General features: G+C 34.8%; 1 protein-coding gene across 5 annotated transcripts; it reads right to left on the reverse strand.

The window, feature by feature from the left end:
- Positions 1-320: 320 nt before the first annotated feature.
- LOC112008315 (myosin-6) lies at positions 321-23,880 on the reverse strand. Of its 5 annotated transcripts, XM_024040647.2 has the most exons (38): positions 23,313-23,874; positions 21,887-22,015; positions 19,425-19,568; positions 19,049-19,194; positions 18,805-18,964; positions 18,592-18,650; positions 18,298-18,457; positions 15,532-15,681; positions 15,325-15,461; positions 15,105-15,251; positions 14,891-14,992; positions 14,406-14,463; positions 14,211-14,312; positions 13,188-13,225; positions 12,883-13,009; positions 12,605-12,775; positions 12,387-12,518; positions 12,185-12,294; positions 12,042-12,102; positions 11,570-11,747; positions 11,257-11,462; positions 9,138-9,257; positions 8,761-8,859; positions 7,212-7,424; positions 6,925-7,064; positions 6,622-6,751; positions 6,446-6,520; positions 6,152-6,322; positions 5,659-5,805; positions 5,379-5,561; positions 4,501-4,632; positions 4,342-4,412; positions 3,554-3,653; positions 3,257-3,313; positions 2,956-3,012; positions 1,367-1,447; positions 1,142-1,224; positions 321-890 (listed from the first exon to the last, which is right to left on the reverse strand). In XM_024040647.2, exons 1-38 carry the CDS (start codon positions 23,313-23,315, stop codon positions 776-778), a joined length of 4,494 nt encoding a protein of 1,497 aa, XP_023896415.1. In that variant the 5' UTR covers positions 23,316-23,874; the 3' UTR covers positions 321-775. The 5 variants fall into 5 exon arrangements, 3 of the variants coding, with proteins under 3 accessions (XP_023896415.1, XP_023896416.1, XP_065623685.1); XM_024040648.2 differs by lacking the exons at positions 21,887-22,015; positions 23,313-23,874 and having other exon boundaries at positions 19,049-19,184; positions 19,425-19,531; XR_010626653.1 differs by lacking the exons at positions 321-890; positions 1,142-1,224; positions 1,367-1,447; positions 2,956-3,012 and having other exon boundaries at positions 3,255-3,313; positions 3,554-3,680; positions 4,342-4,423; positions 23,313-23,880.
- Between the last annotated feature and the right edge of the window lie 1,494 nt (positions 23,881-25,374).

Consider the following 25,374-nt stretch of genomic DNA (forward strand, 5'->3'; position numbering starts at 1 on the left):
CACCAAATAGTTGAAAATTTCTTCAATAAAATATTTTACATTCCGAAGCAAAATTTGGGTAATATCTCGTGAAAATATATAGATTTTAAAGAGAGTGGAGAGAGCTTTCATGTATTCCAGGAAATTGAAACAAAACCAAAAAATCTCTTGATTCAACTTCTCTCCAGCAAAATGAAGTACACCCACACACAATATCTCTTTAGCGAATACACGCAAGGAAGGTGTATGACAATCTTTGTTAACTAAATAATGAGTATGAATTAGGAAACAATTCTTTTTCATTCAAATGAAGAATGGAAATCATAAAGACATCAATCCACTAGAAAACAATTACACTATATATCTTCATATTCTGTTACTTTGTACAATAAAACGAGGGGGACGGGAGTAGTATGCTTGACTATTGAGACACCTCCTCGCACCTCACAACTGATATAATATTCTTCCCTCCTATTCCTAGAAAGAATGCTGGCCCCAAGAAAATATAAAAACTGAAAATAAAGTACAAAATACACTCGAAGCGCTAAAATCTATCCCTAACCCTTTTAACTATCTGAACCAGCCTAATTAATTTTACAATTCTAACTTAAAGAATAATTTTACATCCGGGGCAGTGAATGTTACAAAGGAAAAAAAAAGAGGGGGGGTGGTGTAACCCATGGAGGGGAAAAAATTGGAGTGGATTTACAGTGTGACATTGACTCAGTTGAAGTTTCGCTTGAATCTTTGACAGAATTTGATGCACCAGGAGAACAATGCCAAAAGAACCACGGCCTTAATCCTGTAAAAATTGGAAGGCTGGATTCTCAAGAAGATAGGCAGGAGGCTTTACATCAGTAAAATGCTTCTCTTGGAGGGAACCAGAAACATCATCAACTGAGAAAGGAATGCTGCATTCAAAAAGCATTATTAGTGGGAGTTTGGGACATTAGATGTAGAAATTTTCTTTAGCCATCTCAGCCGATTACTTCAGGAAAAAAAAAAACAAAAACAAAAACAAAAACAAAAACTAAACAAAAAAAGCATTCTTTATCCCCTAGTGTTGAGGAAGAGAGTTCTTCTGCTGAAATGCTATATTTTTTGTAGTATATTAGATTTTCTATAATGTTTTTTCTACGGTTAGAACTGAGTGCATGTAAACCTGGAATTATCATCCAACAAGAATGAGTTGCCATCATCATTGTCAGAGTCCTCCGTCATTAGAATCCTCATGCTGGAGATAACCTGTACAAATAACAGGTGGAGTACCACATTAATAATTTCAGTTTTTTAACATATACACCACATTAACAACTATCAGGCAGGAAATAAATATCTTTGAGCAATTTTAAACCAGAGTTTTATCAATTTGATTTTCTTGACTTACATCTTGTGATACACTTCTAGTGTTGTAATTGTCATCCCAGTATAGCGTACAAATTCTATAAAGCTGCTGAACACTCAGGATCTGAAGACAGCAAGCAATAACGAGTGAGAGCAATTCGAGCAATTTACAATTCATTCATAAAAATTAATTACTTCAAAATCATTATCATTCAGGAAATTCCATAATTACATTAACTTTAAAATGAGATATGCATTGTCATTCCTTTTCTTATGTTCTATTTTTTTCCCTTCCTTTTTGCAACTATCTAGGCACTTGCTTCACTCTTCAAGCATTATTTATGCCCATGCAATGAAAAAATTAATAAAAAATCATATGTCAATTAAAGAAAACATTTCAATGATATAATTTAAATTGAACAATAAAATAGATTGTAAAAAAAAAAAGAATAAAAATTACTTAAATTAAATTGTAAAGCACTTTGTGTAAGACCAATTTTTTTATTAAAACCAAAAATTATACTAGGATATTAAAATAAATAATGAAACTCCTTTTAAGTTTCTTGAAATATTTAGTAATTAAGTTTGAATCATATATCAGTAAGTTAAATTTATTAAAAATTTGATAATGGAGTTTCACCTAAACAATGAAATAATTTTTACATAACTATAATGCATCACATAGCATGTCCTATGATGTGTAAACTTGCCTTGGACCACACCGTGTAAGCACATGTAAGACTCAAATTTTATTATTTAAACAAAAAATTACAGTAGATTTTTAAAATAATATTAAGTAAATAATGCAAGTGTTTTTAAATTTCTAGAATCTTTTGATGATTGAATTTTAATCAAAATAAAATTTGAAAACCTTTTGAAACTTTGGAGATAGAGTTTTACTTAGAGAAAACTATGTTAAAAATTTTAATGTATTCATAATTAAGGAGGAAAAACCAACAAACAAAATATATATATATATATATATATATGGTTAAGTTAAGATTTCACTATCTTCGTATATTTTTCATGCTTGCAAAATGTCATGGTGATCAAAGATCAATAACCATGTCATCAATCAGTTGTTTATTCAAGTTTTTATTGTTTAAAATAATGCATAAGAGATGAGTTTATGAATCGAATAATAAATAACATCCGATTAGCATGAAAATTGACATACATGTTAAGAACATATAGAATATGTAATCCAATAAAATAATTTTCAAAATATAAATTGAATAGCAAATTATTAGATGGTGTAAGTGTAACATTACTTAGAAGTACATTACATGTAACTTGAACCCAACCCTATATATATATATATATAAATAATAAAAAATAAAAAAAGAAGATGATGTCCACATAGTGCTACCATAGCTTATAAGATGCAACTTTTATTATATAGTATACGATTGTGTGAATTTCACTCTAATTAGAGTGACTTTTTAATCCCACTCTAATTAGAGTGACTTTTTAATCAAATATCTCATTATAGTTGATGATCTTTTGGCAAAGTGACTGGCTTTTTAATCAGATTTCTCATTATAGTTGATGATCTTTTGGCGCACAATCATGCACATGCATGCACGCGTGTGTTTGTGTATATGTGAGAGAGAGATAGAGAGATAGACTTACAGGGCAGAGGTCATTTTTAATTTCATCATAGGAAATTCTAGACTTCTGGTGTATAACCTGCAGAAAAAGTTTTTCTCAAATTAAGTTGACATTAATATCATCTCCATTTAGCCAAACTAATTGGAAGTTAAGTTGAAATTAATATCAACTCCATTTAGCCAAACTAATTGGTAGTTAATGCACAATCCCATGTAGCTAGGTTGCATGTTTCTTAGATTGCTATCAATAAAAAATTCTTGTCAAAAAAATTTTAAAGTAATCACTTCATATTGTTCTACAACACAGAAACGAAGAAACATACCAAGAATCCAACTGCCTGCCTTACGTGTTTGAGTTCATCCCATGATGAGCCAGCATACTGCAAGGAAAGGAACCATTAAACAAACAATTAAAAAAAAAAAATCTTTTCTTATTGGTGAGTTACATATGCAAAAATGGGTCTTAAACCCATCACCTCACTCTCCACCCCATTCTTGTGAGGGGGAGAAAGGCCCTTTGAGCAAGAGCTCATTAAGTGCTGTTACCAAGATCCATTAGAGAGGAAGGCGATAGTTGAAGAAGTCTGATACTGCAGCCCTTCACTGGTAACAATACTTACCTCTTCAGTTGCTTGGCCACACCATAGCTCTAACTCAGCCAACCCAGACTTCACATATTCCCCATTGCTGAACGTGCAGCACTCTCGACGAAGGAGAAGGCTGCAGCAGCATCAAAGAATAATGCATCTACAAGTTAACACTAATAGCTTATAATGTATACCATACGTAGAGAGAGAGAGAGAGAGAGAGAGAGATGCAGTGTATTTGGAGCAAGCATTGCCATTTCAAGAAAAGCCATGTGGACAGGTCTTCCTCCAAGCAAATATATCTTTTAGAACATGTGCTCAATTATTTGAGGCATGTGCTTAATTTTTTTTCTTGATAAATTCAGAAGTTATAATGTGACTAAAATTCTTTGGTAATTTAGGCATGTGCTTAATCGATTTAGAAGTTAGTTAGACATGTTGGAATTAGATTAGCTTGTGATTATTATAGCAAGTGACAAATTCATTTGCACATGTACTTGGGAATAGTTATTTAGCTTCTTTTTTTTTTTTTTTTTTTTTTTTTTTTTTTTTTTTTTTAAGTGTTAATCAGTTATTATGATATCAACACTAACTCTTTGTTGTATATATAGCCCTGCTATGGCCTTTTAAAGGAAGCTTTTGATAATTGAATGAGAATTTAGTCTTTCATGACTTACTTTTTGAGATGAGGAATACCTCCCTCGGGGTTGTAGATTACCTCCCCAACCACCAAAACAATTAGTTTCACTCTTTCTTTGAATGCAACATTGATGTTACTACATTAGAGAGAGAGAGAGAGAGAGAGCAGAACAGGAATTTACCTATTAAAGAGCTGTACATTAACATATGAGAAAATCTGACTGAATATCTTCTGAACAAAAACTGGAGGAACCTGAAACAAAACTGACCACAAGTTCATGGCTCGTCAAAATCCAAAAATAAGTTATTCATTCAAAAAGTTGCCTGAAGTAATTCCATACAAAATTTTCTTTTAATGTACAAAGAAGCCTATTAAGGCTATCAATGATGAGGTGCCAAGGACTAGCTTGAGGACTATTGCTATTAGACCGTCCAGATGATTTTAAAACACTTCCTCTTGACATTCTGGGTGCCTGCAATGTCAGATAATGGATAGCTGGTGTTAGAAAATTGCTACACTAAGACATAGCTAACCAAATTAATAGATATAGGCTAGCACAGAACACCAGTCAAAGTTGAAATTTTACCACTCAATTATTGAATGAAACCCTCCAACAATGACAACATTTTAGGCAAGTAATATACATCATTCGTAAAACTCAAATGCCAAGCAGTGATACAAAATCAAACCAGCAAGCATAGCTGGCATCTTCACCACCATGAGCAAAAAAAATATACAGAAAACTACAACAGACCCATCATAAAAGTCATTCCATGTTTGTAGCAGGGTATAATGCAAAAATGAAAATCCAGAGTAGGAAAGGAGAAATATAATACAAGAGAAAAGAAAATTCAGCTTCAGCGCAAAAGCATGTTAGATCATGGGATGCTAACTCTCATTATCACACATTGGGTCCTTTTGGTTAGGCATTTTGGGAGTTTAAAATAGCGTTTTTAAAACCCAAAAATCTGTTTTGCAACCACAACTCCTCATAAATTTTTTATTAACGCTCATTTTAAACTCAAAAACACAGTTTTTTAACAGCTTATACAAAAACACCCATTATATTGTGTAAGTTCTAGAAGTTACCAATCAACAAAGGCAGTATTAATCATTTGGAAAAGTTTAAGTGAAAGCCCATCACAACTGAAAGAATATTAAAACCATGAAACAATTTATTTTGCAGGTTAAATGTTGGAAAATCAGGATTCATTATACCTGGATACAAGAAGAAAGCAGCGGTGACAAGTCCTTCTTGACATTGTCTCGAATGATTCCATACATCTTTTCCACATATGCTATAAGCTGCTCCTTAAACAGCAAAGCTGGATACTTGGCCTCAACATGGCGTACTATGTCAATTGGACCAACAGAAAGATTGGCAGAAGAAGAACGGAAACCCTGGGGAAAAAAATTAATGATTATATGATATTTTTGCACACGTTATAATTATACACACACAAGCACGCATAATATATATATATAATCATCTCAGTACTTGGGTCATTCTCCCAAATAATGATGTCGGGGTGGGAGGCTTCCGTGCTGCAGTTCCACTGCTGGCTTTTAAACTCCGTTGGAGCAAGAGCAACAATGTAGATGTGTTGGTTAGCCAATAAGCCATATGATCATTGTTATCCTGGCTCTGCAAGAAACATTAAAACAAGCTTGAACCGTGTTAGATAAGTTCATTAAAGTCGATAAAATTTCTTTTTCTTTTTCTTTTTCATTTTGCTTGGGAGGGGGATTTGCTGGGTAGTGGGGGCTATACAAGCACCATTTTATTACTGGTTCACATCATAGAGAGAAGGATGTTTTTGTCTTTCTCAAGCTAATTAATTGAAACTGTTAGCAATATAGCAATTACAGATCGAAGATTAGTAGCAAGAATATTCCTCAGACTACCCTCCCACAGTTTGCCACAACACATTTCTGATCTCTACATTATCCCAGAAAATTAACAAAAATCTGCTTATGGTTGATAAACTTACCTCTATTGCAGAACCAATTAACTGAATTAGGCGATCAAATACACTTGTTCTTTCTGCTTCAAATGATCTCCAGTGAAGAAGACATTTGTAGATGGTAAATGCTCCAACCGGTTTTCCTTCACTAAACCCAAGATCTTGTGCCACACATTTTATAAGAGCATCTACACTCTCCTGCACCAGAAACCAATATCAGAATTGGTCCATTTAATCGTCACACCAAAAATAAGGCAAACAATTCATTAATTAACAAGCATTCAATTTATTTTTTGTTTTGCTAAGTAATCAAGTGCATACATGCTGCCTTTCAATTTGGGATTTCCTGAAGGACTCAGTACCAAACTTTTTTGCTGGCGCAGCACTCTGTGGTTCCTGTTGAAATAGAGACTCTCAGGACTATATAGCAAGGGTAGAAAACAATAAGTAAACAGTATATAAAAGTAACTTTCACTGGTTTTATTTTCCTCACTTACATGATGCCCATTTTCCAGAGGTGTTGGAATTGCTAGATGTTCTGACATTTTTCTAACAGGTGAATTTGACAATGCTTGATGACGCAAAACTTGGTCCTCAGTTTCCATGTTAGAAAGTTTTTCTTCAAGCCTGAGCAAAAATATAGGCAATAATTTAAATAAAATTAATATTTAATTAATAATTCAAAAATCAAAGCATAATAGCTAAACCCAAGCTAATCAAGAAGAAATCCAATTGACCCAGATTCCACAATAATTCACACTTTACACCAATTGATAGCAGTAGAAACTTGCGGCAAGAACCTTTGCATGGACGTCTTCAATTCAATTATCTTTGACTCTGCATCCAAAGCTTGCTTCAACCGCTCTTCACTAATCTTGTTTGTTTCCTCGTATTTCCTCTCTGTTTCATCAATTTTCTTTTCCAGAGAATTTACCAGAGCCTACAAATTGCAAGAGACAGGATGACATCATCAATTATGAGCAAATACTTACAACCCACATCCACAAGTAAACATTTAATATGCCTCTGATTAAAACCCAAGGTTTTTTTTCAAAAACAAAATATACCAGAGTTTCAGCAACCTTACCTTGAGCTGTTCATTTTCAGCAGTAAGCTTATTAACTATTTCATGATCAATAACTGGAACCTCCTGTACAATTGGAGCTTGTTCAGCTGCTTTCTTGGCAGCCTCGAGTTCCTCAATAAGCAGTGTTTTAGCTTCTTGAAATTGAAGTTGTATCTCTTCCAGAGCAAACTGCAGTTTTGTGTTTTCCTGTGTTTTGGCTTCTTCAAGGTCAGCCTGCATTGATTAGAAACAAGCCACACCAGATAGCTTTAGAGTTTACAGAGTCACCACATAAAAGAACACCACCTTCTAAATACATTGATTAGAAACAAGCAACACTAGATAGCCTTGAAGACATTCTAAACACATTGATAAAAAACAAGCAACACCAGATAGCTTTAGAGTTAGCATGCTTTCAGATCGTTTGTGTTAATTGGGTTAACCCAAGAGATCAATTTATTGTCAGGTTGGAGAAATTGATTGGGAAAGAATTCTTCAAATATTTGGAATTTGGTATCACATTGTGTGTTGTGGAATATTTGGAGGGAAAGAAATAATCGCATTTTTGAGTAATCAAAGCCTTCTGGGGACAAGCTCCTAGCTTTATTTGCAGAAACTTTGCTTGATTGGTCACATGAGTGGGGATTTACTTCTAGGGAATCCATTTCGCTGTTTTTAGATCCCCTTTACTCTTGTACATAATTTTCTGTTTTCTTTTTATTGCTTGTATATATTCTCTTTACCTACTTCATTTCTTTAATGGAGTAGTTTTCTTTTAATACTATTTTTTCTTACATATCAAAAAATAAAAAATTTAAGGTAGAAAAGAACCATTTGGAGTAAAGATAAATGATGCACCAAGGTAGACAGAGGGCCTTCTTTATTTAATTTTTTTTTTTTTTAGGGAACATAATACAAAAACATATTTTTATATGGGAAAAGCAGCCTGTAGGTTTTATAAGATATGCAACTTGCATGCATTAACAGATGTTAGTCTAAGTTCATATTAAGAGTGCATCCTTCACACTAAAAACTTCAATTGTACATCAATATTGATAGAGACCACTTACTGTTTTAACATATCATTGGAGGACCATCAATCTCAAAAACTTAAGCAATTAGGAAGCAAGACAAAAATGAAAATCCCACTGAGAAACAAAATGACACTGATAACCTCACACTGCACCCACCCCAAAAAAAAAAAACACACACACACACACACTACCAAATAGAGGGATAGCCAAAAATTGAATCAATGACCACTCAAACAAGGTTCTAACACCATGTTGAAACCATCACTTCATTCTTTTGACCTATACAGCAGCTTTTTACATTTAAGCAAGCGTATGAATTAAAAAAGAAGAGAAAATTCCACCTCAAGAGAGTGCCCTTGAAACTTAACTTAAAAGGAAGCCAACACATGCACCAAAGAAAGGGAAGAGAGGGGGCAGGGGTTGAAACCAAAGCATTCATAGCAAAACCTCACATGAAATTCAATTCCTCCCAGTGTTCATCGTGATGACAGCTAATTGAAAATTTGTGTATTAATCTAAATAAAGAAAATTATTACCCTCATTCTCTTCTCCAATTGCAGACGCCAGGTCAGTTCTTCAACTTGCTTTTCTAGCTTATTTTTGGCAGCTTGGAGAGCACCAGTCTCCTTAGCAGCCTGTGGACATACATTTAAAATAAAATAAAAATAAAAATAAAAAAACTCACATAACCACTGAATGCAAGGAACCAGAGTATCTGACTTTTGAAAAATACAAACTTGTCATTCAAGACCTAACTATAAGATACAAACTTGTGAAGATTATAATAAGTAGAATGAATATTTATATAGCACATGAATATCTCATAAACATTGCCACATAAGAAGATTTTAGAAAACATTAAACTAACAAGCATGCCCTCGCCAAGGAAAGAAAGAAAGAAAGAATTCATCACCATTTTAAGTTTCCGTAACTCTCTACGTGCAACCTTTGCTCTCCAGGCACATTGCGTGGCTACTGCTGCTTTCTTTATCCTTAAATAATGAAGACGGGCCAAGTATCTTCGGCATTGACTCTGTAACAGACATGAATTGACATAGAATCATAGAGCATAATCTACCTTCTAAAAAACAAAACCCTCAAACCGAGTGACAGTTATTAAATAGCATAACAAATGCACCACCACTTCAATTCTTCCACTTTTTCCTTTATTTAGGCTTCTTTGGGTTCTTAGTGTTCTAAGCTTTACGAATTAGTATTTATTCTTTTTTCCCTTTTTCTTTTTTAAAGGAGTCCCCCATATACTTGCCTCCATAGATAGAGCCCCTATGCAACTTAATGAAGCCCTTTGTTGGCCAGATAACTGAACAATAAAAAGTGCCTTGGCACAGTAAAATACTCAAATCAGCTACTTGATGGAAAAAATAGACCTTTTAAAGAAAGGTGGTTCACACCAGAAATAAAGGCGAAATGAGGCTGCTTTTGATTATCAATTTCCTAATATGTCACAAGTTTGAATGTGCAATGTTACTGCCAGTACATGTCAAGATACAGCCTTAAAAACTAAAATATCAAATGTGGCTTTAATTGCAGAGCTTGAAGATTGCACCCTGAAATACGTGCCACCAAAACAGAACACAACATGAATCGTAATCATAACATAAAGAAGAATCTAAGCACACATCTAACACCTAAGCCATATGGAAAAAAAAAACATGGTAATAATGGTATACACTTTCTTTTTATATTAAATCCCAGCCAATGGTTGTATGCCCCTTCACTTATTTATCTTGCTTTTTCTGATAGGTAGTAAGAGATTTTAATACAGAGGAAGTTCTAATGCACAAAGGATATACAAAAAGCTCATCAAAAGATTATAATTTTAAATTTGAAAAAAAGAAAAAGAAAAAGAAAACAAAAAAAAAAGGGGTGTGGTGGGGAGGAAACATGGGTAGCTGAAAGCAAGCATCCAATCATAAAATTATCACAGAATTAAAGATTGAAGCTCAAGTGTTAAAATCCCAACACCATTAAAAGTCCCATTATCCAACTTTCTCCAAATAGTACACAAGGCAAAGAAGAGTCATATTCCATACCAAACTGTTACGATGTTGTCCAAACAATCCTTTTGAACTAAATTACACTTCACCAGAAAAAAAAGAATACGAAAGACTACAATTCACAACTGATGAACAGAGCAATAGATGGTCAATTAAATGGCAACTGAATATACGTGTTCCACAGCCAGAATCTTACCAAAAACAGTTGTCCAAAAAAAAAGAAGGGGGGGGGGGGGGGGGGTGTGGCCTCCCTGAACTTTGCTATACTGTACAGTCTTCCAACAAAATTACTCGTAACTAGAGAACCTATCCACACCCATACTCATTAAGAGGTCAGAATATGGAAAGCCCAAAAAAGAGTTTCAATTTCCCAGCCCTATGATGCACAAGCAAACTTGAGATTCTATCAATAGATCTTCTGAAGATCTACTTAATAAAATAAATAAAAGATCTTCCAAAGATACCAAAAAAAAAAAAACTAACAAAACCATCCTTATCCTCTGCTATTTAAAACATATTAGAAAATAATTCTTTAATGCAACAATCCCACACCAAGTATCATGCCAAAAGTTCTCCAAAAAAAAAAAAAAAAAAAGTATCACAGGATTCACAGCAAAAGCAGTACTCTTATACTTTCCCCTACCACAAATTTAACATACTTAGAAAACTTCCCCTAAGTCCTAACCTGCCCAAATACAACAAACATACTACTATCACTCACTCATCCAAGTCCTAATTACATGGTCTGCTCGCCTTCTTGACAGCTTCGATAAAGTTCTTGTTTTTTTTTAAGCAATTAAAATTGAAATAGAAAATGCCAAAACAGAACCCAATAACAGAGGGAGTATACAAAAAGGCATCCCCAGAAGAGAAAGGAAAAGGACAGTAAAGGAAATTAATAACATCAATAAACTTCTTGCTCACATTGTTTCAAATATATAGATAAAACAAAAACAAAATGAGAAAGAGAACTCTCAAATGATAATTCTCTTATGAACAAAAGATGAAATTTACCTGGATAATAATGGCAGCTCTTGTCTGCTTCTTGAACTTAAGCTCATTACGAGCAGCCATCCCACGCACACCACTCTGTAGAGAAACGGCTGAAGAGCATAAATTTTTATACGCATTCCTAGCAAGATATAAGCGACAGTGTTTCTGGATTCTCATAGAAGCAGCTTCCCTTCTCATGTTGTCATACCAATGGCGGGCAACTTGCCCTGCAATCAGCTCAAAGAAATCACATTATTAAGTCAAGTCAACAAAACCTCAAGTTAATACTCTCTGAATCAATTACCAAGATACACTTGAGTAAAACTAGCATTACCTCTACACAAGGCTTGTATTTGTATGGCAGACAGTCGTAACAAGATGAAAGTTTTACGACCCAAATATGAGCGAACACTTCTTTGGATAATGCTTGCTGATCTTCCTAGGACCTCACTTCTACAACCATCTAGCTCTGCCATCTGACCTGCTCTAAGAAACACTTTCGTTTTGCCAATCTGAAACAGTAAGAAATCAAAAATGTTCTACATGAGATATATACGAGGATTTAGGATCATGTGTGACAGCAGCCCACAACAGCATTAATGCACCAAGTGGTATACTTTAACGGTGGCTACTAGTGGCAGTACAATGATACAACAAAAACCCAAAACCAATGCAATGAGGGTCTGCCATGCATTTTCAGTACACAGGCATTTGCCAAACAACACACAAAAAAGGAAAAAAACAGAAATTTGTTATCAATTAATTGTTCAAGCAGTACATAGATCACTGAACCTATGAAAATATACCTGATAGCCTTTAAGGTTCACCTTCTCAAGAAGCATCTTGCAAGCAGTGACCTCATCATAGCTTACAATGAATAAGAACTAAAGTTAGTGGAATAAGAATCAAACTCCACGCATTCAACAAATGAAATGACAAAAAAAGTTACCTTCCGTTCAAAACATCAGGTGCCAGGATGCCAAAACGACATAGAAAATCATCAAAAGTCTTTCTGGTGGGATATCCAGCACAACTGATCCTAATTGCCTCCATGACTCCCTGAAATATGACATTGCCAAGCCAATGATGCAAGTGCTTAGAGAGAAAAAAGAGGAGGGGATTGATTAGTCAGACCAAAATATTGAACTTACCCCACAGCGAAGTTGCTGTAAAATGTTATCATTCTCAAATATGGCTGGCTTGAGAAGGTTATTTGGCTTTACACAACGAATGTAGTGTGGCTCAGTGGCACTCAGTGTCTCTAGCAAAGCTTGCAATTGTTGCTGTAGTGAACATTATTTATGAAAAACTGAAAGGCATATGGGAAGAATTTAAATTGCATTGCACAGACATAACAACAGAAACAGACCTTAAACCGAGAACCTATTGATGAAAACTTTGATGATTTGGAAGATTCTTCAGCTAGAGGTGGGAACAAGCCTGAAACAAATGGGCACTTGGAAGCGCTCAGGAGTGCTTGATGCTCTGCAACAACATAATCTTTATTCTTCTCCAGGAAGAGTTCAGTTTGATAAGTGACCTAACAAAAACGTTTCCCCCCATTAAAAATATATTACAGTGAATTACATTCTTCTTGGTGTTTCAGGCATGTTATTATGTAAATCAAAGTGAACTTCAGATACTCACATCGCCAGCATAATGACAAATGGTGAAATCACTACGTGACAACTTTGGCTTGCTAAAGCGTTTATGGTCTTTAAAAGATTGGTAGAGTTTTTGTGCAAATGTCTCATTTGTTGATCTTGGAAACATACTACAAAAAAATAAGCAGGGCTATGTCACAATCACCCAAAATATATCCAATAAAAAAATTTTAAAACAAATAAATTCGAAAATAGTATCGCATGGACCATACAGAAAATGCTTCATAACCATAGAAGACAAAAGGGAATAACAGTAAATGCATCACTGTTTTATCTTCTAAAACATACCAAGCCTCATCCAGAAGAGCAATGATGCCACCTGGTTTCTGGATTACAAAAGCACATGTTAGAGAAAAATAGAACACACATTATGTCATTCATCAAAGCAGATCCCTTTTATCCAACAACAAAAAGAATTGAAGTGGGGTAACAAGCATAAAAGAGGCACAAGAACAAAAACAAGAAACTTAGATGGACAAGTAAGACTCCATTGCACAAGAGAAATTACTGTACAGCCAACATGGAGTTGTGATAAAATAAAGCTTCATACCATGCATGCATGCATGTGTTTGAACTCTTACTGAGGCAACCATACAGCCCCCATTAGTTAAATAAATTAAAGTACCAAAGTATTCTGCCTTAACATTTGATAATACAGAAGGATCATTTCCACAAGGAAAAAACACACACACACACACACACCCAACCATCAGAAGTCCAATTTTTTTGAGCAAAGAAAGAGATCTTTAAACTAGCATACAGAATAGAACCATGGATAGTGGAATTAAGTGTAGCATACTAGCATCAAGTACTAGCACCTAGTGCATTAGCCACAAATCCTCCAATCATTGGGCCTAAAGGGGCTTGACTAACATAAAAGAAGAAAACCAAAGAAATCAGAGGGATTCAATAAGAAAATAGAAAGTGGGAATATTACTTGGTGTGTCATCAAGAAATATTATACATATTAGAAGTAAAAGATTTGTTACAAAAGACAAAACAGGTACAACTCACGTATGCAGTAGGTATACAATTTAACAAATGGACCCTAAAGAGCCAAAACAAAAATTTGATAATATTTAGAATAAAGAGTAAGAAGAAGAAAAAGAAAAGAATCCTGAAGCACACGCCAAACCAAGAAACAATCTCAAAAACAGAAGATTAAGCTTATTGCAATAGAGATCAAAACCAATATAACTTTGACTCCTATCTTTCCTGCAGGCACACCACTGCAGCAAAGTCACTGCCTCCACATTGGATGGCAAGCTGAAGCAATATTTAGAACATCTGGCAGTAGGGAAACTTACACACCTTTTCCAGGAGATCAAGAACATCCTGGTTATCAATGAAATCTATATAACTCCAGTCAATTTCTTCTTTTGTATACTCTTCCTGCTCCATTTTGAAAACATGCTGCCAAACACATTATTGATGTCCTATTAAGTTAGAAGTAATTTAAGATATCCAGGAATCCTAAAAAACAGTTAACATATTTCATGCTCAGACCTGGTTGAAATGTTGCTGCAGTTTTTCATTTGTCAAATTGATACAAAATTGCTCAAAGCTGCACAGAGACAACTAACATTTTACAGACTGCAAAACTCAAAATAGGCTGAGAAATATCACATTATATAACTATGACTACATATCTACACAAACACAAATCGCCATCATCCAAACAAAAGCCACAAAGCAGCCCAAAAAGTAAGCAGAAAGCAATGACGCAAAATTTTCCTTGTAGTAGCATTTGAACAAGTACATCGATCAGCTCATATGTGGGTTGTCTAAAAGAACAAAAATATGGAGTCATTGAATCAACAATAATGCTTTTTTTTTTAATCAGTAGAACCAACAATAATGCATCAAGGCCGCAAAGTTTAAATGTCCTAATTAAACACCCCCCATTAGATCAACCACTGGAATTTCAAGCCGTCCTTTGCAACAAATTAACCTCAGTAAACAACGAAAACAAAAGCGTACCGGTTAAGCACCTGTTTGTCTTGAAACTCTCAAATCCATAAATATCAAGAACCCCGATCAACTTCTTTGAATGAGGATCTTGACCAATAGAATTATTGATCTTGTTCACAAGCCTGGGTCAACAAGTGTTCAGAACGTTATTCTCACCCAAAAAAAAAAAGGAAGATAAATCAATGGATTCAATTTATACTTCATGATGGAAGTACTGAAGCTTGTAGAACCTACCAATCAAATAACCTTGAATAAACAGTTTTTGCCAAAGCATCCCTACTGAGAGCTGCAGACTCCGGATCAATCCACTTTGTTATGGTCTCATCCCGTGTCACAATCACACGTTTGCATAGTGAGTCTTCAAGAAACTTCTCATCACACCTAAACAGAACTTGCAGATTATGGATTTGCATTTCAGTTCTCTAGACATTATACTTCAAAATTTATCACATACATGAAAAGTTCAGCTGCCGTTGCGAGATGGAACTGAGATCTGTCGTCTTTGGGTTCAGAAGAATCTATTTCTTTCCCCTTTGCAAACTCAACATTGCCCAAATGGAGTATTGCAGAAACTACTCGGAATATTGCATCCTGAGAACAAAAAATTTAGTGGAGATTTCATATAAATATTTCCTGTCAAAAAACTACCCAGACATAGTACCTGCTCATCAGAACTGATCCCAACACCATCCATTGCTCTTCTAGTTGCAAGGTACTCCTTAGAATCATCCACTCCATCCAGCTCATAGCAATTTGATTGATTTAAATAATGGAAAGTTCTTGGGTTTCCCAATTTGTACTTCTCAACATCCTGATAGCAGAGGCACAAGGAAACATATGGATGTGGGAACTCCAAATTACTATCAAATATTTCCATCAGAGTTGAAGAGAAACCAATCAGGGAACCAACTCGACATAAAAAAATAATAGTGATGGTCAGTGTCTCATATTTTATATGAAAATTAAGCAATAAATGTCACTAGAGCACTCTTCCATACCAGATACGGAATCAAAGGGAACCTAGGGTCCAACACCATCCAACAGATACAAAAAATTTTAGTATGAACTCTGGTGCTATGAAACCCATTGGATGCATGAGTAACTTCCCAATCCCCAAAAAAAAAAAAAAAATCTAGAAAAATCTTTCAAAATTTTATAGCTATACCAGTTATTTTCACTTTGCCCCTTTACCTGCCTTGCAAGAATCAGATCGCCCATCATTTGATAATTGTTCATTATGCGAAGGGAAAACTTTTAGGGGTTGCTGATATACTTGATCAATCAAAGGTTGATAAATATAGCTATCTCTCATTTCTCAGATTTGAGAGGGAGCTCATTCTAATGAGTCTAAAACTAGCACTCTTAAGGATTAAAAGTTCAACATGAGCCATGCAACCATCCAAGGAAATTTGAAAAACATAAATCAAATAATGAAGGCCTTCAAAAGTTATACTTGTCTCAAAATTCAAGTAGATGGGCAACCTGATGTAGGATACAAGAGGCTCATTAAGGGCCATTTTTTTTTTTTAAAGGCAAGCTTGGAAGCCGAAGAATCTTGTTAACATTAATTTCAATTTATAAGGCCTAAGTCAAGACCTTTAAAGGCTATTCTAGATCTTAAAGCATGGTCAAACTCCTTGGAGTGTCTTTGTCCAACATACGCTTGAATGCTTTTTAAACCATACATTGTGATAAAATGAGATAGACACCATAATTAAACACATATTTCTGTTGCTTATGGGTCCATATAATAATTTCACCATTATTCATATAATTTTACCTTGTAGATACTTTTTATTTTTCTTATAAACCAAAATTTAACATAATATATACCTAAAATATATATTCATAAATTAATTAATTGTCACATCCCTTTATTTATTTAATTTTGACAAATCTTATCGAAAATAAAAAATAATTGCACATCCCGCCATATCCTGACCTGATGTAGCCATATTCATATTATTTCATACCATATCCAGAGTCCATGCTTCCTAGTTCTAGATAGTATCAAGTCTTATTTTTTATGGTTTTCTGTCATTAAAAGGCTACTTGCTTTCTCAACCCCACCCCTTACCACACCCCCCCACCCAAAAAAAAAAAAAAAAGTATTTTTTAATATTGTACTCTTCTTAGTTTTAGAAAGCAAGGGTACTAGGGGAACTTCCATAGTGTCGGGACATGGTATGTGGTTGTGGCCCATAGAACCTATTATAACTAGCTTATTCTCTCTGGTCTTCTATAATTTTTAGCTTGGTTTTAGCACTTCCTGTACTGGTCCTAAAATCTACTAGGATCAGGAGTACACAAAGCCTATATATGTTGAAGTAACTCTTAGAAATCAGAAAGAACTTTTATTAATAAAATCTCAGCCAAATTTACTCCCTTTGGGGTTATGTAAAAAGAAAGTAATGAGCTAAAGGAGACTCCATTAAAGTTCTTCTAGATGAATCACAGAATACCTTGGTGAGATTCTGCAGTTATATCTTTCTTATTCCTTCTATTCTTTTCCCCTTTTTTATAAGTAATAAATCTCTATTAAAATAGAACCATCCCATGTATATAGGTTTTATACATAAGGTGCTCCAAAATAATTACAACATTATAGAGTTACAATTTAAAAGAGAGAATTAATGAATTTTAAAACGAAGTGTATCTCAACAGAGCCTAGAAAATGAGACCATTCAAACAATTATATTATAAAAATGATTTCAGCTAAACAATGGAGACTTCCACACTGTCAAATGTACAATGATTCCAATCCCTCCATAGGGTCCACAATTGGGAAAAAGGAGCTAGATTCCAAACAGAGGAAGAAGTTTACCAAACTAATTCCTCTAATCTGAAAGTAGTTCAAAAACACTCTTTTCTCTTTAAATTTAAGCCACAGCCAGTACTCATCTTAAACATTTTTACCAAGCCTCAAACCACATGAAGCAAATTTTATAAACCCCTAACATAGCCAAAACAAATTAACAAGACAATCCCCCCAATAAAGATATTCACCACACAGAACATTCTTCAGAAAGAAACACCATGAGAAAACTAATTACATAATTTAGGGCATTAAAAACACCAAAATCAGTTGGGATTTTTTTTTTTTTTTTAAGTAATAAAATCTCATTAGCAAATTCATCAAGTACACTGGGAGTATACTAGCTGAAAGTTAATTGATAGTTCTAAAATTACAAAGATCAATAAGCTCAAAGAAGTTTGAAATGAAAAAACTCCCCAAAGCTCTCATCCACTCTAGCAGAGCCTTCAAAAATCAGTTAGGCACATTAGCAATTGATTTGGTTGTAAGCTAATCAGACGCTTTTAAATGAATGAGTCATACAATAAAGATCATTGAAGCAGACTCCAATTTCTCCATGAATACAATTTCTCAATAAATACAATTTCATATACATGCAAGAAATCAGTTTACCTCTTGAGGTGCAGCACAAAGCATATAAAAGCAATGATAATTTCGTTCAGGGTCAGAAACTTGACAAACACGGGATCGTTCTAGTAAATAAGTTCTGATGGCAGCTCCAGAAATTTTCCCCCTTTCATTGAACTGAATCTCCACAAACTTACCAAAACGGCTGCAATTGTGTTAAACCAAACAGAATATATTACAGATCATAGAAATACAAAGGAAGATATATTTATACACATGCACATACATATACATATATATTTGTGTGTGTGTGTGTCATTTGAGAAATAGGTTTCCCACCTTGAATTATTGTTTCTGACTGTCTTTGCATTACCAAATGCTTCGAGAACAGGGTTGGACTGCCAGACAAGGAACAAAAAACATGAATAGACAGAATTTGTCACTGGTACAAGATCCATTCCCAAGAAAAGGCGACATCTCAGAATTCAACATCAGAGGTATCAACTTTAAGACCATTTGTTCGGATGAGTAAACATCAAATAGATTTGTTACCTCTAGGACTTGCTGCTCCACAGACCGTCGGCCATCGGCTGCAGCTTTCCCTCCCATATAGGCAAGATAACGCATAAGCATTTTTGTACTTTCTGTTTTACCAGCTCCACTTTCCCCACTAACCAAAATTGATTGGCTAATTCCCTCATTAATCATCAATCTGCATTTACAATTTTTTTTTATTTATTAGGCACACTAGATATACTGAAGCACTCCTATAATTTTGGCAGGATATGACAGATACCTGTATGCAGCATCAGCAATAGCAAAAGGATGTGGGCTCAGCTCACCTATAGCCGCCCCCTTATACTGTTCCATCATATGATTATCATATAAATGAGGTAGCCTTCTAAAAGGGTTCACAGCTATCAATATATTTCCTGTGTAAGTCTGGAAACATCATTAGCAAGTTTAGCTTTGTATTCCTGAACTGTCAGAGATATACTTTCTGAAAAATACATGAAAGCTAAATAATTCAGCGTTGATAGCAAATCAGTGAACTTGTCCACACTTCACAGACATGATATACATAGAAAAAGAAAAAAAAACATGCAAAATTAAGAAAAAAACATGAAGCATCTGATCTTAATAAACAACCAGTCATCAAAATGTATACTCACATATATTTCATTTATATCATAACGACATCTTAAGTTCTGCAGAACCCCTGGTTCATGCAGATAAGCCAGCCTTGTCATGTCATCAACACCACATGAAGGAAATTCAGGATCCTTTGGATAGACATTGGATGCTTTAACCACAACCTACAACACAGAAATATTAACCCTAAGACTTGATCACAATGTTTTTATATTGGGTAATTAGAAAAAATGAAACAATCACAACCAAAAAAAAAAAAAAAAACGACGCAGACACTATACTACCTAAACATACAATGAAGGTTTTGTTAATAATAAAGTGATGGAAATTTAGAACCAGATAATAGATACAATCAAATGAACTTTGAACGTCATAATTTTGAAGCAAATATGCTTTGTTATAAAAATGTCGGGCAACATAAGTAGAATGAAATATGGGGAACAACCATATTTTCAGGATCATGGCCTCCCAAGAGAAAAAATGAAAACCAATTCCTTTGTACGGAGATTTCAATAGTAGCACTTCCATTGCACTGGAAAGATGATAGGCCACATAAAAAGACTTTTAACCAACATTTCAAAGCTAATTTTTAACTAACAAACAAAACTTTGATGGAGAATTTAGTGTCAAATTTAATTCTTCAAAAGTAATAACTAACAAGCTGATGTAAAATTTGGCCATAACATGTAAAAGCAAGGCTCAAACACCCCCAAAATCTTATCATATCTAATAGCATGTCAAGTACCAAATATCAAGCCTCACTAATAGACATAAAAATAGTAAAATAGTTCTAAATTTTCCAATCAACAAAATGTCAATATATCAGAATTTCAAAGGTGAACTAATATTGAAAAAAATAGGATCAAAATACGGATAAATGTAGACTTGTATGTGTTGTACTTTTTTGTATTGGTACGGTATGTGGGAGGGGGAAGGGGTGGGTGCAGGTGAATATACATATACATATACATATATAAATGTGGTTGTGTGTGTACATACATAAAATTAATTCTTTGTTAATCCAATTTGCTTTTTTTTTTTCGATGGTAAGTTACACATGCACCCAATGGGTGTTGAGCTCACAACCTCACCCTTCATCCACTCTTGTGGGAGTACCATTTGAGCCAAAGCTCATTGGTTGGTTAATCAAATCATTATTCATCATCCATCAATCAGGAAAGAAAACCTTGTTTATATTCAAGTGGGCATCATTCACTTAAGGTTCAAAAGACCCATCAAAGGCCCTTCTTATTTTATTTGCTAACAGAAACAGTTCTATCTATGCTAAGAAAGGCACATATCCTAGCATTCAAGTTGTACAATGCATATCCAAGAGCATCCAAATGCATTTCCAAATTGTAAAGAAATTATACTTTAGATCTAGATGTTTGTGTCTATAATAGAAAGAAAGAAGGTAAGTGTCAGACCATGAGTTGTGCCATTCCACCTCAAAACCAATTGGTGATGAGGAAGACACACTCAAATCTTTTATGGCATTCGACATCAAACCACGCGGGCCTGTTTTTAGAGTGGTTGTAGGGAGTTAAATTGTGATCCCCCCAACAGTAAGTATGCTAGCATTTTTATAATAATAAAAATAATAAGTAAAATTTCGTTGATTAAAAGAAAATAGTGACACCCATGTACACAAACGGAATACAACAGGAACACAAAAATCAAACATGAAAAGTGCAACAATCAATTAAATCAGGCATGTATGCCAGCATTCATGCTGTGTCCAAATAATACCTAAGAGCATCCAAAAAGAATGGGCTACATTTCAAATTTTTGAGGAAAAAATACTTTCAAATTTGGATGAACCTAATATCAACAAGGAATACAAGTTTTAAATGAAAAATAGATCTTCATCCCAGAAGCATCCATGCTAATTAGGATGTAAGATTCCCACATATCTATAACTTTTAAACTTTTTATAGTCCCCAATTCAATCATAATTTTCATACAATCCACTCCTAATAATTATCTTCTATGGCTTTGCATGCAATTTTTCCCAAAAGAATGTTTGTTAAGTGTAGTTTCCATATGATGTTCTACACAATATTATAGTAAATTGCGTGTATATTGAAAATGTAGAATATATGAATGATTAAAGATAACACAAGCAACACAAGAAGTTCATGATAGAAAACTTACAATTCCATTCTGAAATCTCACCTAGGCATTTCAACAGTCATAAATTATTCTTCTAACAAAGAGTTTGTTGTGTGTATAAATGCAACATCTAACATGATATCAAAATGAGCTCTAGTTCAAATGGCACTTCCTGCTCCTACAGAAGTGAGTGGAGTGTGAAGCCATGGGTTCAAAGCCCACTAGATGCATGTGTAAAGTACCAATTAAAAGAAAAAATTCTAATAAGTAATAACAAAAGCCAATGAAATCAAACATTTTTACACCATAAACACGATATCCAAAATTCTAGTGCAATAACTTCATATTGATTCTGAGAAGGAGCACTCACTGTCCTCCCCGATGTACAGTTTATTTTTATATCTTCATTATTAACTTCCTCAACTTCACCATCTATCCAAGCTGCCTCAGGATCCTCCACCCAAACATGGGATCCAATTGCTAAATTGGATTGAGTAACCTGATTAGTCAAGTAGATCATCAGCACATCTATCAAACAAACTGTAAAGATAGTGCATCTCCAACATGAACATTGACATCAAATATGAGTTCCATGTATTCAAGCAGATATGTGAGGTTAGCAGCAAGAGAGAAACCACTAATTATACTGGAATCCAGCTAAACATAATACTAGAGCACACTGCACACCTCTGCCTCCCCTGGCCAAACCAACAAAAATACGAAACATATTTCCAGCAACGGTTGATTAAAATCAAACAAGATATTCATCAAGACTATTAAAAAAAAAAAAAAAAGGTAGCCCACTAAAATTTTTCTTTTCCACACATCTCAGAATAAATTTGCAAAAACATAAAATATAAATAAAACCAAATACAATACGAAGATATGATCGTCTAAAATCAGGTAAACCAAACTATAGTGTGACTTCCCATGGTGCAGGTTTCATTACCTTTTTTTTTGGATGAACAAGATGATTTTATTACCAAAGAAAACTAAAGATATACAATACAGCACATAGCCAGAACAAGCAGCTAAGCCACAACCAAGGAAACAGGCAAACCACCATACCAGAACTACCCAACCCAGCAACCACCCAAAAATAAAACCCTACAGTTAACACACTAAACAAACCAGCCTAAATCAACCAGAACTACAAGTTAATTCTCAGGTAAGAACAAATTTTCTTAACTCTAGCAGAACATTTCTCAGGAATGAAAGCACATTCTCTCCATCTAACCTCATTGAGGCAGTTCAGCACTTTAGTGCTAATAATTTGAATAAATCAACCTTTGAAGATGTCCTAAGAGTTTATAGCAACTCCCGAAAATGTATAGCCACTTCAAGGAGACAGTAGTAGAACACACTCTTGCCACATTGATATATATAACATTTATCAAATCCAAATATGCATTGTTTACACAACTCCCATTGATATATAAGATTTATCAAATAGAAATATGAATTGTTTGCACAACTCCTTTCAACAATAAGCAGTCAATTACACCAAATGCTATCCGAATCGAACAGATTTTTTTTTTTTTTTTTTTAAAGAGTAAACAGCATTATTTGTCAGAACAAGAAGAATAGAAAAACAGCAAAGTTTGATGCATTAAGTAGACAGAACTGTCAGCACGAACAAGCTACAAATTCCAACACTGCAAATGCAAACACACATATCTGAAATTTCAACCAGAGACAACACTAGGCATGTATGTATGAATGTATGTATATACTTGAAAAAATTCAACTTCATATTTCTTTCTTATTGTTAAAATAGAGGTAGAAAAACAATGTACCATTTTGAGATCTGAGGCCGAGGCTGAGCTAAGCTAATAAACCCTAAATTCGCTCAACAACAACCACCTTGCAATGTGACCATAACACAGAATCCACAGATTTAAATCCAAAATGTCAGCCCAAATCACCACAATGCACGAGTCGTTTTAGCTCGGCGCTCTCTCTCCGCTCTCTCTCTCTCTCTCTCTCTCTCTCTCTCTCGCTCAAATGTACGGACTTCAAAGGAGAAAACCGTAACCGTAGGGGAAAATGAATGTGAGAATGCCGTTGCAGAGGGGCTAAAGGCTCAACAATGGCTGGAAGAAGAAGACTGGGGATCAGAGCAAAACCAAACCTTCCCTCTCCGCAACTATTTTGATTTTCTTTCCCACCTTATTATTTTCTCGCACTTTCCTTCGCTTTATCTCTCTCTTCTTTCTCGGCTATCTTTCTCTCTCTCTCTCTCTCTCTCGTGTTTGGCTTCCCTATCAAAAACACAACAACGTGAACGCGTAAACTCAACATTAAAGTCCCCACTTCTAGATTTGCCCCCAAGATTTTGTTTTATTTGCGGATACTGCCATTTCTGGAGCTACTCGTTCTGTTACGTTGGTCCGTAAAGGTCTAAAATCTTTCCGACATAAAAATTAGACTAAAACTTTAAACTGCCGTTATTATTTAACTGGGTTTAGCTTACTACCGTATCGTATCGATTTAATGCACTCCAACACCGCTGGACTTAACCAAATCTTTGTTAGATCCAGATAGTTTTTTATTTATTTATTCAATAATCTTATGTACATAATAAATTTTATAACAGTCGAGGTGATAAATTGTTACGAGTACAATACCACTTCTACTTAAAAGCATCCACATCCGGATGCTAAATCTCATCTTATTTTACAATCTCAAAAAACTACTTTATCTATTATACCATCCCATTTTACAATACACCCAACATCCCAAAATTCTATATCTCATCCTTTTATTAAATATTATTTTTTAATCTTTCTTTATTATTACTTTCCAACCATCATTTTTTTGTTGTTTCAAATTCAACTGCTTTTTCAATTTTATCCGGTCCAACGGTTGGAATATCCCTGCCAAATTTTTTTTCTTTTCAATTCTTTCACACACACACACACACACACACACACACACACACACACACACACACACACACACACACACACACACACACACACACACACACACGTTGCCTGCCAATTTTTTTTTCTTTTCAATTCCTTGCTCACACACACACACACACAGACGTTGGAATATCCTCACCATCCAGCCAAAATTCATAGCAAAATCAAAACCCAAAATTCATAGCAAAATCAAAACCCGATCCACCAATCTCGCCACACACCGATCTCCACCACACCAATCTCCACCGTTGTACGACCCACTTGTCAAAACCCATGTCGATCTTGACCCATCGATCTCCACCATTGCATGACCCACTCGTTAAAACCCACGCTGATCTCGACCCACTCGATCTACGCCACAACCCAACCCAACTCTGGTGTCAAGCTCTTTTTTTTTTTGGATAATCTGGTGTTAAGCTTTGAACACGAGAGAGAGAGAGATGTGAGAGAGGGGGGGAACTCTGAGGACTGATCTATCAGAAGAGAGAGAGAGCGAGGGAAGATGAGGAATCGGTGATTTTGATGAGTGAATCGATGGAGCTTCGTGAAGAGATTTGATGAGTGAATCGGAGCTTCGGGTTTGAGAGCACACAGCAGTAATGGGTTTGAGAGCACACAGCAGAGGAGAAACGGAGAGAGAGGGGTAGAGTAATGGGTTTGAGAGCACACAGCAGGGAGAAAGAGAGAACGAAGAAAGAGAGACCGAAGAAAGAGAAAAGATGAGAAATAATGAAGGATTTGAGAGATATTCCCAGGGAAAAACATTAAAATATATTTTTTTTTTATATAAGATTCAGCTACAGTACCATCTTACATTTGAGATGGTACTGTAGCTAAATCTCATTTTTTTTTTTTTTGCATATGGGATTTAGCTTCCTCGTTGCTGTTGGATTTTGGGGCTTAAATGCCAAATACTCATAGCATTTGACAT

Source organism: Quercus suber, unplaced genomic scaffold (assembly GCF_002906115.3).
Source record: "Quercus suber isolate HL8 unplaced genomic scaffold, Cork oak 2.0 scaffold_829, whole genome shotgun sequence".
Classification (NCBI taxonomy): domain Eukaryota; kingdom Viridiplantae; phylum Streptophyta; class Magnoliopsida; order Fagales; family Fagaceae; genus Quercus; species Quercus suber.

Bases quoted from the DNA above. Each gene is read 5' to 3' on its own strand.
- LOC112008315 (XM_024040647.2), bottom strand. The intron at 7,065-7,211 runs GTAAGGTTGCTG...TGCAATTTGTAG, and splicing joins CTGAAAATGAACAGCTCAAG to GCTCTGGTAAATTCTCTGGA. The intron at 3,314-3,553 runs GTAAGTATTGTT...CTTTCCTTGCAG, and splicing joins GTGGCCAAGCAACTGAAGAG to TATGCTGGCTCATCATGGGA.